The sequence below is a fragment of the Somniosus microcephalus genome, chromosome 11 (assembly GCF_052327205.1).
Source record: "Somniosus microcephalus isolate GS21.2 chromosome 11, FLI_Smic_1.0, whole genome shotgun sequence".
NCBI classification, from domain to species: domain Eukaryota; kingdom Metazoa; phylum Chordata; class Chondrichthyes; order Squaliformes; family Somniosidae; genus Somniosus; species Somniosus microcephalus.
Window position 1 is genome coordinate 177472074 of NC_140997.1, and position 17700 is coordinate 177489773.

At 42.8% G+C, this 17700-nt stretch overlaps 1 protein-coding gene across 5 annotated transcripts in view; it reads left to right on the forward strand.

Annotated features, from left to right (window-relative positions):
• The window catches only part of LOC147111000 (FERM domain-containing protein 4B-like), a 354890-nt gene that overhangs the window by 253185 nt on the left and 84005 nt on the right, over positions 1-17700 (forward strand). For all 5 annotated transcript variants that reach the window (XM_086001453.1, XM_086001454.1, XM_086001455.1 and 2 more), the window contains exon 8: positions 16551-16634. In XM_086001453.1, the coding sequence (XP_085857579.1) occupies positions 16551-16634 (84 nt within the window). The remainder of the gene's footprint in view (positions 1-16550; positions 16635-17700) is intronic.

Below are 17700 nucleotides of genomic sequence, written 5' to 3' on the forward strand. Positions count from 1 at the left end.
CTATTTGTAACAATCAAGAGGTGATTCAGCTGTTAATGGTGTAGAGCATGATCACTTAATACAAGAAAAAAAATCATGTTGCACAAATACAGTTCATTAGGTACAACAAAGTTTCATCGAGCAGTTTTCAGTCAAAATGACAGGCTGTCAATTGGTGTTTTGGAGGTGAAAAGTTTGAAACACAAGGCTGGGTGAAGCAGAGGTGCATTGAAATTGGAGCTTCAAAGACTCCTTTTCAGTTTTGAAGTACAAAGCTGCATGCCCGACCTGGTGGATTGTTAAATGTGACCGGCATCTACAATCCCCAGTGTATGAGTGAGCTGATCTTAGTCAGGCCACTAAAAGTGGTTTCTCCTGATTCTGATTGCTATCGAGTACCCTCTGCTGAAAGTACAGATCAAGTAGGAACAGGAGTAGGCCAGAAATTGGGGCACTACAGTTGGTCTCGTAGTCTTTGAGCTCAGGAAAGGGGGGGAAAAAAAATCCAGGTTTGCTATTTGTGATCTCTCTCCAGTGACCCACATTGGTAATGTATGTATATGCCGGTTGAGGATAGAGTCAGGCTCCACTATCAAAATACCACACTCAACTAGGCCACCAACATTTGCTGTTCAGGTGCTTGTGTGGGTATTTGCAAATTAAACTTGAGTGGCATTGCAGCAGAAAGCAATAGAGCGAGGTAAATATTTTCAATGTGAACTACCTCACTCCAAAACACACAAGTAGCTTCAAATTGTGGGGAGGGAGGTTTCCCGACTTATTGTCTGATTCAAAATATGCTATCTCTTTCAACCTTGGGGAAGAAGAAACATAGAAACTAGGAGTAGGCCATTCGGCCCCTCAAGCCTGCTCCACCATTCAATGCGATCATGGCTGATCATCCAAATTCAGTACCCGGTCCCTGCTTTCTCCCCATACCCCTTGATCCCTTTAGCCTTAAGAAATATATCTAACTCCTTCTTGAATATATTTAATGAATTGGCCTCTACTGCCTTCTGTGGTAGAGAATTCCACAGGTTCACCACACTCTGGGTGAAGAAATTCCTCCTAATTTCTGTCCTAAATGGCCTACCCCTATCCTTAGACTGTGACCCCTGGTTCTGGACTCCCCGACCATCGGGAACATTCTTCCTGCATCTAGTCTGTCCAGTCCTGTCAGAATTTTATAAGTTTCAATGAAAATGTTCCTTTTTTAGTTCCTTCCCTCCTGACTTACCTATGTTCTTTTTGTCTTTATAAAAAAAAATTTAAAAAAAATTGCCCATCAGAGACAAAGGACAGATTTTCAGCTAGTCAATCTGGACTGGATTTAAACCCAGGTCCAAGAGGTGAAAGACGTGTGTCTAACCCATAAAACCATCTTGTTTACTTATCTGCCCGCCCCACCAATACCTTTTTATAAATTTATGTAGGTAAAGTGTAATGAGAAGTTAATTTTGCCTCGACTAAAATTGCAATAAAATATTTAAAAAATGTTAACACAAGATGTTTGAGCTCTAATATTCTGTACCACTGGGGTGGAAAGGGAGGGGCAGGTTCAGTCCCACACACCACTGGGTTGATCATCTTAGCTGTGCTGCTATGGCTACGTGTCTCCTCAAAGAAGGGAAGCCCATGTGAGCGTGGGCTCTGTATTGAAATAGATGGTAGATTTTGAAATAATGCTAACTTATATTAAAATGATAGTGTGTTCATTCCTATTTAGTGATGGAAACACCTTTGTTATCATATACAAAATTTGTCAAAGTAGCACAAATGATGAAATGTTGATTGGCTAGGAGAAGAGACACGATTAGCCCAGAAAGGACTTGGCATTCAACTCTTCAGCGTAAATTTGTTTTATTCTTGCTGCAAATGGAAGGTTGGAGCCTATGCCTGATTAGAAAGGAGTCTCTGCTCACTGCACATGCTGTATGCTGATAAAGTCAACTAAAATTAGCAGCTACAATGCCATTAAATAAATGAGCCTGATCTGTTTTGACCTTTACCTCCTTGATAATAACTCAAATCTCCCAAGTCATTAATTTGTCAGTTGCAGCAAGTACCTAACATTTGCAGTGATTTGCAAATGTTAAACTTAAAATAAATTGCTGTAATGCATATTTAATAGTGGGTTGTTCCAGTTAACAAGTTACTAACAGTAAAGTGAACTTCAGTTCACATGGAAGAGGGCTCCAAAAACTCTGACAAGTATATATGTATATTTAAGAAAAGATATACTTGCTCTCGAGGCAGTTCAGAGAAGGTTCACTCGGTTGATTCCGGAGATGAGGGGGTTGACTTATGAGGAAAGGTTGAGTAGGTTGGGCCTCTACTCATTGGAATTCAGAAGAATGAGAGGCGATCTTATCGAAACATATAAGATTGTGAGGGGGCTTGATCGGGTGGATGCGGGAGGATGTTTCCACTAATGGGTGAGACTAGAACTAGGGGGCATAATCTTAGAATAAGGGGCTGCCCTTTCAAAACTGAGATGAGGAGAAACTTCTTCACTCAGAGGGTAGTAAATCTATGGCATTTGCTACCTCAGAGTTGTGGAAGCTGCGACATTAAATAAATTTAAAACTGAGATAGACAGTTTCCTAGCTGATAAGGGAATTGGGGGTTACGGGGAGAGGGCAGGGAAGTGGACGGGAGTCTAAGTTCGGATCAGCCATGATCCTATTGAATGGTGGAGCAGGCCCGAGAGGCCGTATGGCCTACTCCTACTTCTTATGTTCTTATGTATCAGTCTATTTACAAGTTTTTATTATCTGGATGTGATCCTGTAAGTCTTACCTTCTGGTGCGCTGAGATTCTCGCAGTGACATATTTCACAGGGCTGGCAGCCACACCAAAACAATTTCAATTTCTGGCCACAAGACAATGCCTGATGAAGGTCTCTCTGCCAGTAATGTGTAAAGCAGATTGTATGGACATGTTGAGCATGGAGTCAGTCACCCTAGCTGCTGGTGTCCACTGTCAGTGTTGCTACATTGGTTCTGGCAATATGGGGAGTGGGAACTTGCTTATCTGCCACTAGCAGCAGCAGCGCTGTAAGGTAATTGCACGGTAAAACATTTGGTTCTCGCGGTGTTGGATACCAGCTGATGTGGTCTTGTTTTGTTGATAATGCTGTGAGTGCTCCTCTTCCCTGCTGATCACAGATGGAAGCTGTTTTGGTGCCGTTGCACAAAATTGGCATCAAGGCAGTTTAAAAATGTTTTTATAAAAACATTGTACTTATTAAGCCAGAGCAGAATATTGGCAGTGGTGTTTATGCAGGAAGCAACCTAGCTTTGTTCTTCATCTCGGTTTACTTCTATATTAGCAACCATGGCACCTGCTGATGCAGCTTTTTTAAATATTAGTTAAAATGTTTGTTCTCCAACATTCCCCCTCTCAATTCACAGAATAATGCTTAAAAAAATATCAGAAAATAGCATTTAAACAGATCAGCAAAGGTTTTTTTTAGTAGAGACAACCATGTCTTTCATGCTTGACCTGGTGTTTGAGCATGTAGAAATTAAATAAACTTTGGTGACATTTGGAAGCTTTCATTTCCTGGTTACACAAAGGGCGAATCAGTGATATTGAGCATTCTTCTGCATGGTTCTATGATTAGGAAATGTTGGCCTCGATATTTATGGGGGGGCACGATAGTGTGGGGGGAAACCTGTCAATTGACAGGCCAATCGTGGGGCAGGTTGCAGTTTGGGGCTAGGGCAGAGGTGGGTGTGCGGGGGGCTAGAGAGAAGCTGCGATCGGCAGAAGGGAGGCCGAAGGCTTCCTTGAGGGGCTGAGGAGAGCACTCCTCCTCCTGACCCACAAAGAGTGCTGTAAAAAGCACTTGCCCTCTGGAGCTAGCAGCTCTCACCTCCATTTTGCTGCTGGGTTTCCCGAGCCCTGGGAAACCCAGCCAGCAGCAGTTAAATTTAAATCCAGCTCCCAATTGCACTGTGGGAGCATGATTTAAATATGATGAAGTGTCCCACCTCTCCAAGACAAGACACATGCATGGCACGCAACTCTGCCTAGCCACAGGATAAGTAACTGTTTGAAGGTAAACGTGTTCAATTTTTGTTACTGAAATAAAAACACACAGTATTGGAGATGCACATTAGATTCCTCAGCATCCGAAAAAGATTTCCAGCATTCCGTTTTATTTCATCTGTCCTGATTTAAGAGAACGCTACTGTTTTATATACCTCTTGATGGAATGTGTGACCCTGTAATGTTTGTCAGCCTGAAAATAATGCAAAATAATTCACTCCTGATTATTTCACAACAGAAAATATTGCGATATACTAGAAAAGTTTTTCAGTTTTATCATCTCCTCCAATTTGTTTTTGTGATTTTTAAGGTCTAATAATTTGGAAAGTAATGAGGGGCAAGGATAGTGTGTAATTAAGAGGTTAGATCACCATTTGACACTACAACCATATATGTGTGTGTGTGTATACATATTACACACACAGAAATCACAGAAACCCCACAGTGCAGATAGAGGCCATTTCGGCCCATCGAGCCTGCACCGACACATATCCCACCCGATCCCTGTAACCCCTACACCAACACATATCCCACCCTATCCCCGTAACCCCACGTATTTAATCCCCCTAACACTAAGGGTCAATTTATCATAGCCAATCAACCTAACCCGCACATCTTTGGGTGGACACACACAAAACTACATTAGAAATGGCCCTCCCATACGTTTCTATCTTAAAGTTTGGAACCACATGGTGTAGGCAGCCACAATATATGTGCTTCATTTGTTGCACATAACTTGCTCCACTACATGTTGATTTTTCAATTGATGTCACTATAGCAGAACCACTTTAGTAGAAGCAGTTCCAGAAGGTGGTGCACCTGTTCTTTGAATTCATCCATTCATCCAATCTGGCAATGTTGAGGAAGATCTGTACAAGCTAGCAAAGTAAAATCGTTGTTGGCCTGCATGGGCAGGCTAAGATCAACCTGCCCACAGCCAAAAAAAAGTGGTCACTAGTGGCAAACATTTATTTCTCTCGAGAGGTCCGTTCCACACTTAACTACTGAGATTAGGCAAGTTATAGTACCACCTCACTTGTATAACATGACTGCCTCAAGAGCCTGTGCAGTAATATATTGTAAAACAACCTAATTTCACAATTTACAGTGCCTGCACGAAACATTATTTGCCATAAGAAAGGAAAACCTTCTGCCTTTTCCTGCCCACCGGAATGTGGAAGAGGTTTAACAGATGGTGCTATAGTCAGCACATATTCTGCTCACGATCACTAACAAAAAATAGAACTGTCATTTTAAACAGGGGAGCTCTCCTAGTGTCATGGCCCACATTATTCCGTCAACCAACACGACTAAAATAGATTATCTGGTCGCCAACCTCATTGCCATTTGTGGGACTTTACTGTGCGCTATTTGGCTGCCACATTTGCTGATGTAACAATGACCACCTCAAAAAGTACTTAATTGGTTGATATGTATTTTGTGACATCCTAAGGACTGAAAGGTGATGGTATAAATGCAAGTTCTTCCTTTTTGTTTTTCTTTACGAGTATGTTAAGCTTCCATTTAGTCGAATGTGTTGACCGCAATGCCAGCCAGTTACTATACCAGTTGGTCATTTCCTCCATGGTCATGCAGGCCAGGAGAGGCAAACTATTTCCTTTCTTGTGGCCATTGTTTACATGAGACAGAATCCCAATGTTTGGCCTCAGTGCTGTGATTGTGCAGTGGTGTTGCAAACATTTATTTGCACATCTAAGGATCTGTGATCACACAAAATAAAGTGCACAGGAAATCTCCCTGTGTTGCTGTCAGTACTGTGTTAAATGAGGGATGTTGAAGTAAATCCAGCCAAATTCAAATTACAATAGCAAAATACTGTGGATGCTGGAAATCTGAAATAACAGCAGACAGTGCCGGAAAAACTCAACCGGTCAGGCAGCATCAAGGAGAGAGAAACCGAGTCAACGTTTCGGGTCGAACCCTTCATCGGAGCTGGAAAAGGTTAGGGGGGAGAGATTTTTAAGCGGGCAGGGAGGAGGGGAGGAAAGCACAAAGGGAAGGTCTGTGACAGGCTGGAAGGCAGGAGAGATTGAATGAAGAGGGATGATAGTGCAAGGCAACAGGAGAGTCAACTTATCTTTGAGTTTACAAAATTGCCTGAACGCCTTGCATAGACTTCAATATCAATGCTCGCAAAATAGAGGGATTCCCCTCTACTGTGGTTGACACGGCCCTCGACCGTGTCCGTTCTATCTCCCGAACTTCTGCCCTCACCCCTGCCCCTCCCTCCCAGAGCCACGATAGAGTTCCCCTTGTCTTCCCCTTTCACCTCACCGGCCTCCACATTCAACGGATCATCCTCTGCCATTTCTGCCACCTCCAGCGTGATCCCACCACCAAACTCATCTTCCTCTCCTCTCCCCTTTCAGCATTCCATAGGGACCCCATCCTCCGCGACTTCCTAGTCCACTCTTCTACCACCCCTTCCCCTTCGCCCGGCACCTTCCCATGCAAGCGCAGGAGATGCAATACATGCCCTTATACCTCCCTCCTTCCCACTGTCCAGGGCCCCAAACACCCCTTCCAGGTGAAACAGCGATTTACTTGTTGTACTTGCAATTTAGTATACTGTATTCGCTGCTCACGATGTGGTCTCTACATTGGGGAGACCAAACGCAGATTGGGTGACCACTTTGCGGAACACCTCCGTTCAGTCCGTAAGGGGGACCCCGAGCTCCCGGTGGCCTGTCACTTTAATTCACTGCTCCACTCCCACTCAGACCTCACTGTCCTCGGCCTCTTGCACTGTTTCACGGAAGCTCAGCGTAAGCGCGAGGAACAGCACCTCATCTTCCGATTAGGCACTCTACAGCCCTCTGGACTCAACATAGAGTTCAACAATTTCAGATCATAACCTCGGCCCCTATCACATATATATTTTCTTTCTTTTATCCACACTTTGTTTGGCCCCTTTTTTTTCTTCCCTCCCACATGGCAGCTGTCCTTCATTCTGCCAGCGCAATTCACACCTCATCTAGAGCCATCCTTTGTTCCTTAATCTGTCCCATTACCACCTCCTCTTGCCTTGAGTATCTCTTAATGTCTCTTAATCTCGCCTGCTTTCTATCCCATCACTGACCTTCCCTTTTGTTCTTTCATCCCCTCCCCCTTTTCCCAGCCCCTAAACTTGCTTTCCATTTCCTGCATTTTTCCAGTTCTGACGAAGGGTCATCGACCTGAAACGTTAACTCTGTTTCTCTCTCCACGGATGCTGCCTGGCCTGCTGAGTTTTCCAGCGTTTTCTATTGTTATTTCGGTATCAATGATTTGGATGAGGGAACCAAATGTAATATTTCCAAGTTTGCTGACAACATGAAACTAGCTTGTGGACTGTGAGTTGTGAGGAGGATGCAAAGAGGCTTCAAGGCGATTTAGATAAGTTGTAGGCAAATACATGGCAGATGCAGTACAGGTAGACTATCCTTTATCCAAACTTCCGAAAACCTCTAAAAACCGAAAGTTTTTTTGTTCAGCGTAAGTCGTGCGCACGACATGACCAGAGTGGCGCACAACTTACGCTGAGCAGGGCAGAGGGTCACAGAGTTCCCTCCTGGGTAGGAGATTGCAGGCCGAGCCGGGCAGTGTGAAGGAGGTACCGGGAGAGTGAATCCAACAATACAGCAGCCCGTCCGATAGCTGCAGTGGCCTGTCTGATATTCTTTTCTCCACCCGACCCGAACCGAACCACAGCCCGTCCGATATTCTTTTCTCCCGACCCGAACTGCGGCCCGTCCGATATTCTTTTCTCCCCCGACCTGATTTGCGGGCCAGCTTAGTAGGAGTCAGCCGATATCCGGCTTTCCAGAGAAGCAGGAAGGGGAATGAGACACGGAACAGTCGCAAGAGGTAGCCTGAACTTTTACAATTTATATTAAATACAAATTTCCCAGTCTTATAATAATACCTTCTGAAATCCGAAAAATTCCGAAAACCGAAACTCAGCTGGTCCCAAGGCTTTCGGATAAGGGATAGTGTACCTGTATAACGTGGATAAATGTGAAGTTATCCACTTCGGTAGGAAAAACAGAAAGGTAGAGTATTATTTAAATGGTGCTAGATTGGGAAATGCTGATGTGCAAAGGGACCTGGGTGTCCTTGTACACCAGTCACTGAAAGCAAACATGCAGGTGCAGCAAGCAGTTAGGAAGGCAACTGGTATGTTGGCCTTCATTGCAAGAGGATTTGAGTACAGGAGCAAGGATGTCTCACTACAGTTGTACAGGGCCTTGGTGAGACCACACCTGGAGCACTGTGTGCAGTTTTGGTCTCCTTACCTAAGAGAGGATATACTTGCCATAGAGGGAGTGCAGCAAAGGTTCACAAGACTGATTCTTGGGATGGCAGGACTGTTGTATGAGGAAAGATTGGGTCGACTAGGCCTGTATTCACTAGAGTTTAGAAAAATGAGAGGGGATCTCATTGGAACGTAATTCTGACAGGGCTAGACAGACTGGATGCAGGGAGGAGGTTTCCCCTGGCTGGGGGGTCTAGAACGAGGGATCACAGTCTCAGGATACGGGGTAGGACATTTAGGACTGAGATGAGAAATTTCTTCATTCAGAGGGTGGTGAACCTGTGGAATTCTCTACCACAGAAGGCTGTGGAGGCCAAGTCACTGAATATATTTAAGAAGGTGATAGATTTCTAGGCACAAAAGGCATCACGGGGTATGGGGAGAGAGCGGGAATATGGTATTGAGATAGAGAATCAGCCATGATCATATTGAATGGCGGAGCAGGCTCGACGGGCTGAACGGCCTACTCCAGCTCCTATTTTCCGATGTTTCAAGTTTGTTGAGCACTGATGCCTCAATAATGCATCATTTCCACAATGCTGCTGTACATGTTTTTTAAAAAATCATTGCATTTGTAAGGACAGGTATATATCTTAATAGAAACATAATCTCTGCACCAAGACACGGTGTCATTTGAAGTGTTGTATCTTTTTAGTGAATACAGAAAAACTGAATGGAAAATACTAAGTGTGATTAGAATGATATCGTTGCCACAAATCTTTGATTAAAAAAAGACTTGCATTTATATAGCACCTTTCACGACCACCAGACGTCTCCAAGCGCTTTACAGCCAATTAAGCACTTTTGGAGTGTAGGCACTGTTGAAATGTAGGGATCTATGTTGGATAAAACATCGGCTTTAGCGGAGGCTGGGTTGGTCATGGAAAGTAAAAGCTTTTAAAGGTTGTGTGGTGTTCTGGAGGCATTTGGAATATTCGAGGAGCTGCTAATCATCAGATAGTGTTGACAAGTTAATGTCTTGGCTTCTGCTGGACATCGCACTCAAGAGGTGTGAAGCAATTCTATTACTAAGCCATCTATCCAAAGCTTAGACCATTTTAAGAAGATTAATGTGGTAATTGGTTTTGGAATCTAAAACAATTAAGTAAGCTTGTATCTTTGCTGAGTCTGGTTTCAATTACTGGTGAACTGGTAATTCAGTTGTCAGTCTTTTTGGTTCAATTTAATCTTCCAAGTATGGTTTATTGAAGATTGTAATTAAAAAATATATACAAGATTAGGAAGTATAAGTAGGGGGCAGTATGTTTTGAAAGTAATTTTATTGCATACACACTACATTTCTTTTGAAAGGTTGCAGAAAATGAAATGGAGGACACTTGCAGCAATGATGAGTAGCTCTTTCAGAAATGTAATACCAAGGGCCTAAGAGCAAAATAACAGAGAACTCAAATCACAGGTCTTTTTCCAAAGTAATGGTTCTGCAATATTATAGCTTTTCCTGTTGTACCAAACTTGACCTGTTTTTACTGCAAGGCCGGTTTGGAAACAAGTTTCATTCTCAAGTTCTACTCTGAATCACAACTATGAGTTTCACTAGAGAGCAACAACCAATAGTGTAGTGGCAACTTTAGAAGTGGATATATTATTCATGTATATGGGATATATTTTCTGGGATGGTCTGATGGTATGTTTGTAAATGTTTTAAGTGTATATACTTCATATGAGAATATAACCCACGGGACAAAAAATAACTAGAATGGTGAATCATGTGCATTGTGGTAGTCTATTAGCAGCAAAAAAAAGACTTGTTTCTTGACTCCTGTTTCAAGTTCATATTCCACTCCCCCTTTGAGTTCAGAAACTACTGTTGGCATTGCTTAACATATTCATATTCCTTAGTCCATTATTTTAACACCCATTTATATTAAACAGTTTAACAGTCTTGTTAAAATAGAGGACAAAAGGACTCCCTGTGAACGTTAAGCATTCGTCTGCTATTGCCAGCAGTAATTTCAAAATGAATCAGTGGCTATATATGGTTGTAGAAAATTGCTCTTCATTATGTAACTGAAAAAAACCTTATGATCTTCATCAGAAGATGTCTGCCCTTATTACAAGATCACTACATTTGTGGAAGGTTATTTAGCCCATCCTGTAATGATCAGTAACATGTCATTCTAGAATGGTACACTAGGTGGAGCTGTATGTTTGGTAGTGGACTAACCATAAGGCAGTAGTCAAGATGGATGCCTGTACACTAGTCCACATGGCTGAATAAATGACTAGCTCAAGCTAGCTGTTCGTAATGAAAACATCTATTTATTTATGAACATAACACATCCTAGCTCATCTTTCCAGAAAGATGCTACAGTTCCATCATCAAGGCATCTAATTGCTTCTTAAATCATTTCAGGATCTTTGTCTCCACTACTCGACCTGAAAGCCCGTTCCATGCGTTGATTACTCTTTGTTTGAATAACTTCCTTACCCAAATCCTACATTTGTGTTTCAGTAATTTGAAGCTTATATCCCAGTGTCCTGCTATCATGGTTTAATCTGAAGTAATTTTTGGAATTTATCTTTCCCATATTGTATTGTATTTTTAAACATCACATTCAGTTGCCTCCTTTCAAGATTGAAAACCCTAAGTTTTTGCAATCTTTGGTATTGAAGTAGAGTCTGATAGGTCTCTAATTCCCTGAATTTGTCACCCATTTTGTAAATGAGCACCATGTTCGTTAGCCCGTTTCCAATCCACCAGCACCTCCCAGTAAAATAAAGAAATATTGCAAATGATGGAAATCTGAAATAAAACAGAAATGCTGGAAATACACAACCGATCTGTCTGATGAAAGTTGCACACACGAAATGTCACATGCCTTTCCTCTTTACAGTTATGACTGATCTGTGTATTTGCAGCATTTTCTGTTTTTATTTGAGACCCCCCCCCCAGTGTGTTCAATGACTCCTTTTATAATGATTATTATCTTGATCATTTGCTGTCTTGGACTTTTGCATTGGTCCAAGGGGAATGGGTGGTCTATTCAGGTTCACAACTCGAGCATGCCCTGTTTCAGACAAGGAGTGACATTTTATTGTCATTTCTCTTTATCACATCTCTATTCGGCACTTCATTAATATGTTAATCTTCAAAATTGAAATTTGATTTAAAATAAGTGTTTCGGTGAGCTCACCAAGTTATGCTATATAGTTTTTTTTTCCCTTGCCTTCCAAGGTGGGCTGCTCGGTTAAGCATGGGATATACTTTTCAATCAGATGCCAGTTTTCAATATTAGTTAGGAATAAATCAATTTACGATCTATAAACTATTTATAAATGTACTTTAAAATAGTGAGGATTTTTTTCAGCAATATTAATAATTTAATTATGAACCAGGAAATTTTGTCATGAAATAGTTAAAGATTATAAGTATAGTATGTGTTAATGGAGAATGTATATGAATATGGATTATACATTGTATATAATAAAGGGAATCTGACATGAATGAAGATTAAACATGGTGTGCATGTGTATGTAGAAGATGTGTTGATGAGGCCCAAGTACAACACACTGTTGACCTTCATACCTTGCCCTGTAAAAGTGAGTATTCTTTGTACCTTCCACTCCATCCCTAGCAACACCCATCCACTCCATCCCTAGCAACACCCAAACAGCAAAGGTGACTTTATAGTAAGATGCTGTAGCCTGTCTTCAGAGGCATTATGTTAGGAATATTCAGCTGCAGCCATTTATTTGACTGAGGATAGGGTTAAATGCGGAGCTGATGCAGCTACAGGTATTTACTTTTCTAGGATGACAACATAGCTCTGGTTTTCAGCAGTTCAGGAGATTCAAATTTTGCTAAATTAGGATGCAAAGCTAGCATCTGTTTGAAACACTAAGGGTGCATTCAACCTACAACTACAGTGTTGGCGGAAAACAGTTTTGCTTTGTACTAATGCCGCAGTTCTAGTGTAAATGCAGGCTGAATCTGGAGTCGGGGTCTGACCTGTCACCTGAGCGAAGTAGGGCGTGACTCCGACAGGCTAAAGCTCTACTTTGCTTGGAGTCAGTTAGGTCTTGCCAACCAATCTATTCTCCATAAATTTAGTGTCAGTGCAAAACCAAAATAGCTTTGCACTAATGCTAATCCTGTAGTGTTAATACACCCTAAATAAGAGATGAATTCCTGATCCCCATATGTTAATTGATAACATTGTTTATAAAGTACCAATCCTGCAGACAGAATAAATTGGATTTATCCGAGTATCCTATATTTTGGGAAATGGCAATGTTGTTTGCTAGCACTTTGTGCACTTGTGGTTTTTTCCCAGCAATTAATGTATATGAAACTACATCGTTTGTGATACCACAAAGTAAGTTAAATTCATAATCTAGTTCCTTGTGTTTTAAGATTTTGGTGCAAGCGATTCACTTTTTTAAAATGACATACTACAGTATATTAACTTTATTAAAATAAAGAAAATTAAAATGTCTCATTCAGAATATTTAACCAGCACTTTTGAAAATTATTGGCTGTCTTTTGAAATTATACCCCTAACTATCTCAGGTTATTATTGTTGCAGCTCTTTTATTTGGTAATGATGGAGTCTTTAACTCATTTCTACTTCATTGCAGCTAATCATTTAATGTAATTCATCTCTTGAGGGTTTTTTGTTGCCCATTAGTACTGTCAAGTACTACCACAGAATATATAACATAAAATACTTTAAAATAAGTTGGCTCATATCTTCTATATCACCATAACTGCCGGTCTGGGCCTGTGACAGGTGGTGTGATCCAACATGAGGGAAAAACCTACTTGACCTCGTCCTCACCAATCTTCCCGTCACAGATGCATCTGTCCATGACAGCATTGGCAGCAGTGACCACCGCACAGTCATTGTGGAGACGAAGTCCCGTCTTCACATTGAGGACACCCTCCATCGTGTTGTGTGGCACTACCACCGTGCTAAATGGGATAGATTCAGAACCAATCTAGCAGCTCAAAACTGGGCATTCATGAGGCGCTGTGGGCCATCAGCAGCAGCAGAATTGTATTCCACCACAATCTGTAACCTCATGGCCCGGCATATCCCTCAATCTACCATTACCACCAAGCCAGGGGACCAACCCTGGTTCAACGAGTGTGGAAGAGCATGCCAAGAGCAGCACCAGGCGTACCTAAAAATGAGGTGCCAACCTGGGGAAGCTGCAACACAGGACTACGTGCATGCTAAAAAGCGGAAGCCGCATGCTATAGACAGGGCTAAGCGATCCCACAATCAACGGATCAGATCAAAGCTCTGAAGTCTTGCCACATCCAGTCGTGCATGGTGGTGGATTAAATAGCTAACGGGAGGAGGAGGCTCCAAGTATATCCCCATCCTCAATGATGGTGGAGCCCAGCACGTGAGTGCAAAAGACAAGGCTGAAGCATTTGCAACCAACTTCAGCCAGAAGTGCCGAGTGGATGATCCATATCGGCCTACTCCCGAGGTCCCCACCATCACAGAAGCCAGTCTTCGGCCAATTCGATTCACTCCACGTGATATCAAGAAACGGCTGAGTGCACTGGATACAGCAAAGGCTATGGGCCCCGACAACATCCCGGCTATCGTGCTGAAGACTTGTGCTCCAGAACTAGGCGCACCTCTAGCCAAACTGTTCCAGTACAGCTACAACACTGGCATCTATCTGACAATATGGAAAACTGCCCAGGTATGTCCTGTCCACAAAAAGCAGGACAAATCCAACCCGGGCAATTACTGCCCCATCAGTCTACTCTCAATCATCAGCAAAGTGATGGAAGGTGTCATTGACAGTGCTATTAAGCGGCACTTACTCACCAATAACCTGCTCACTGATGCCCAGTTTGGGTTCTGCCAAGACCACTCGGCTCCTGACCTTGGTCCAAACATGGACAAAGGAGCTGAATTCCAGAGGTGAGGCGAGAGTGACTGCCCTTGACATCAAGGCAGCATTTGACTGAGTGTGGCATCAAGAAGCCCTAGTAAAACTGAAGTCAATGGGAATCGGGGGGGGGGGAAACGCTCCTCTGGGTGGAGTCATACCTAGCACAAAGGAAGATGGTTGTGGTGGTTGAAGGTCAATAATCACAGCCCCAGGACATCGCTGCAGGAGTTCCTCAAGGCAGTGTCCTAGGCCCAACCATCTTCAGCTGCTTCATCAATGACCTTCCCTCCAACATAAGGTCAGAAATGGGGATGTTTGCTGATGACTGCAGTGTTCAGCGCCATTCGCAACTCCACAGATAATGAAGCAGTCCATGCCCGCATGCAACAAGACCTGGATGACGTTCAGGCTTGGGCTGATAAGTGGCAGGTAACATTTGCGCCACAGAAGTGCCAGACTATCTCCAACAAGCAAGAGTCTAACCACCTCTCCTTGATATTCAATGGCATTACCATTGTCGAATCCCCACCATCAACATCCTGGGGGGGTCACCATTGACCAGAAACTTGACTGGACTGGACCAGCCACATAAATACTGTGGCAACAAGAGCAGGTCAGAGGCGAGGTATACTGTGGTGAGTGTCTCGCCTCCTGACTCCCCAAAGCTTTTCCACCATCTACAAGGCACAAGTAAGGAGTGTGATGGAATACTCTCCACCTGCCTGGATGAGTGCAGCTCCAACAACACTCAAGAAGCTCGACACCATCCAGGACAAAGCAGCCCGCTTGATTGGCACCCCATCCATCACCTTAAACATTCACTCACTCCACCACCGGCGTATCGTGGTTGCAGTGTGTACCATCTACAAGATGCACTGCAGCAACTCGCCAAGGCTTCTTCGGCAGCACCTCCCAAACTCGCGACCTCTTCCACCTAGAAGGACAAGGGCAGCAGGTGCATGGGAACACCGCCACCTCCAAGTTACACACCATCCTGACTTAGAAGTATATCGCCAATCCTTCATCGTTGCTGGGTCAAAATCCTGGAACTCCCTACCTAACAGCACTCTGGGTGTACCATCACCACATGGACTGCAGCGGTTCAAGAAGGCGGCTCATCACCGCCTTCTCAAGGGCAACTAGGGATGGGCAATAAATGCTGACATTGCCAGCGATGCCCTGATCCCATAAACAAATTTTTTAAAAGTCTAAACTCGTGTGAGGTAGCAATTTATTTCGGCATTATTGTAACTATGAACAAATTGGGTTTGTACATGATTGGGGAGAGTCTTCACTAAACTGTTATTTAATTAGATTCACCACACTTGCTTTACAAGGTTGACTCCCAACACCCAAGAGCGTGTGAGGCAACCATGTAAAGTAAGGAAAACGGCACTCATGCCATTGTGGGTAACAGGACTCTCATTTAGAGTGGTTTTGCCTGGAGCTTCCTATCTCGTGTGCCAGGGGTGGCCATGGTCTTGTATTTGCCACTGTTGGATAGGTCTTGGCCACAGCCTTGGACATGGCCAACCTCACTGCTTGCCTGTACAGGCCTGCAGTGCAGTTCCCACATTACTGATCTGTTTGTGGGAGTAGGGGGTGTCGGAGGGAAGGAGAAGGCCCAAAGACCATGAAACGCTTCATATACAGTGGAAAAGATACAATCACAACTTTTCACTGAATGCCATGTGCTGTTACCACTTTTGCCAAATCTACCTCATTGTACAAACTAGACAGATTTGCCAGTAAGGGAATCCTGATGTTGAAGATGAAAAGAACAGCAGTGAATGCTAGAAATTTGAAATAAATTAAGAAAATGCAGTTCCTTGATGGCTTCATGCATTTATCCAGTCCGTAGCTTAACCAGGAAGATCCCAATTTCAATCCCCAGTCTGTGCTGAGCAAGCATATTTCATCCAGGGTGGTGGGAGTGACTCTAATTGGCCACAGTGTCATTGGGTTTGAAGAAGGAGATGTCAGCCATGGTTCCCATTTCTGATCTCTATTCAGCAGATCTTACTGAAAATGTGATGAAGTTCTGATTAAGTGTCCGATCCAAATGTTAACTTATCTATCTTATTCCCAGCATTATCTGTTTTTATTTTAAGCTCTGTTCTATCTAACTTGACATTTCAAGTTTATATCTCTCATCGGTGTACAAGAAGCTCCACAAAATGCCCTGGGGTTGTAGCAGTCCGAACATGTGTGTTCACTAGAAAATGAACAATTACTTTAGATCAATAGTAAAGGGAATGATACTGACTGTTCGACATCCATATTCCAGTGATAATTGCTGCACTTTAATCTACTCCTTATTTCTCAGTGATGAAAGTGCAAGAGAAGAACTAAAGAAACTCCCAGCCCTTCCTACTCGAGCATTGCAGGAACATCCATCACTTGCATATTGGTAAGTAGGTTACAGTTACACAAAAAACTGTTAATGGGAAATGCAAGACCTTTTGGATGCATGGATAACAGCCAATACTTCAGTATGCAGGGATATCAAAGATAAAACTTCCAAGACCAAACAGTAATACCTTATATAAATGGTTAAGCATATTGCTTTATTACTACAACATATTGTACTGAGTGACTGACAATGATAGTGCTGTGTTCATATCATGCTAATCTACCTATAGTTAGCCATGCACTTTCTACCTATAGTACCATGGTGACACCAGATCTTACTCTATTTAATAAAGGCTGTTGGATTAATGAAAAAACCTGAATAAACCAGAATTTTACTGAACAATTGTATGTTATCAATATTATTGAATTAAAGTTACTGTGTATATATTTGGTAAGGTGGTATAAAATACTTTCTTTTCTCCCTTCCTTCCTGCACTGAAGACGAGGACTTAAGGGTAGAATCATAGAATGGTTACAGCACAAAAGGAGGAAATTCGGCCCGTCGAGCCATGCCAGCCCTTTGCAAGAGCACTTCAGCAAGTCCCACTCTCCCGCGCTTTTCCCATAGCCCTGCAATTTTTATTTCCCTTCTGGTATTACATAGTATTTAAAGCACAGAAACAGGCCATTTGGCCGAACAGGTCCATGCTGGTGTTTATGCTCCACATGAGCCTCCTCCCACCCTTCATCTAAACCCATCAATGTATCCTTCTATTCCTTTCTCCCTCATGTGTTTGTCTAGATTCCCCTTAAATGCATCTATGCTAGTTACCTCAACTACTGCCAATGGGAGCAGTTTCTCTCTATCTACTCCGTCTAGACCCATCATGATTTTGAACATCTCTATCAAATCTCCTCTCAACCTTCTCTGCTCTAAGGAGAACAACCTTCTCTAGTCTATCCACATAATTGAAGTCGCTCATCCCTGGAACCATTCTCGTAAATCTTTTCTGCAACCTTTCTAAGACCTTCACATCCTTCCTAAAGTGTAGTGCCCAGAACTGGACACAATACTCCAGTTGAGGCCGAACCAGTGTTTTATAAATGTTCATCATAAATTCCTT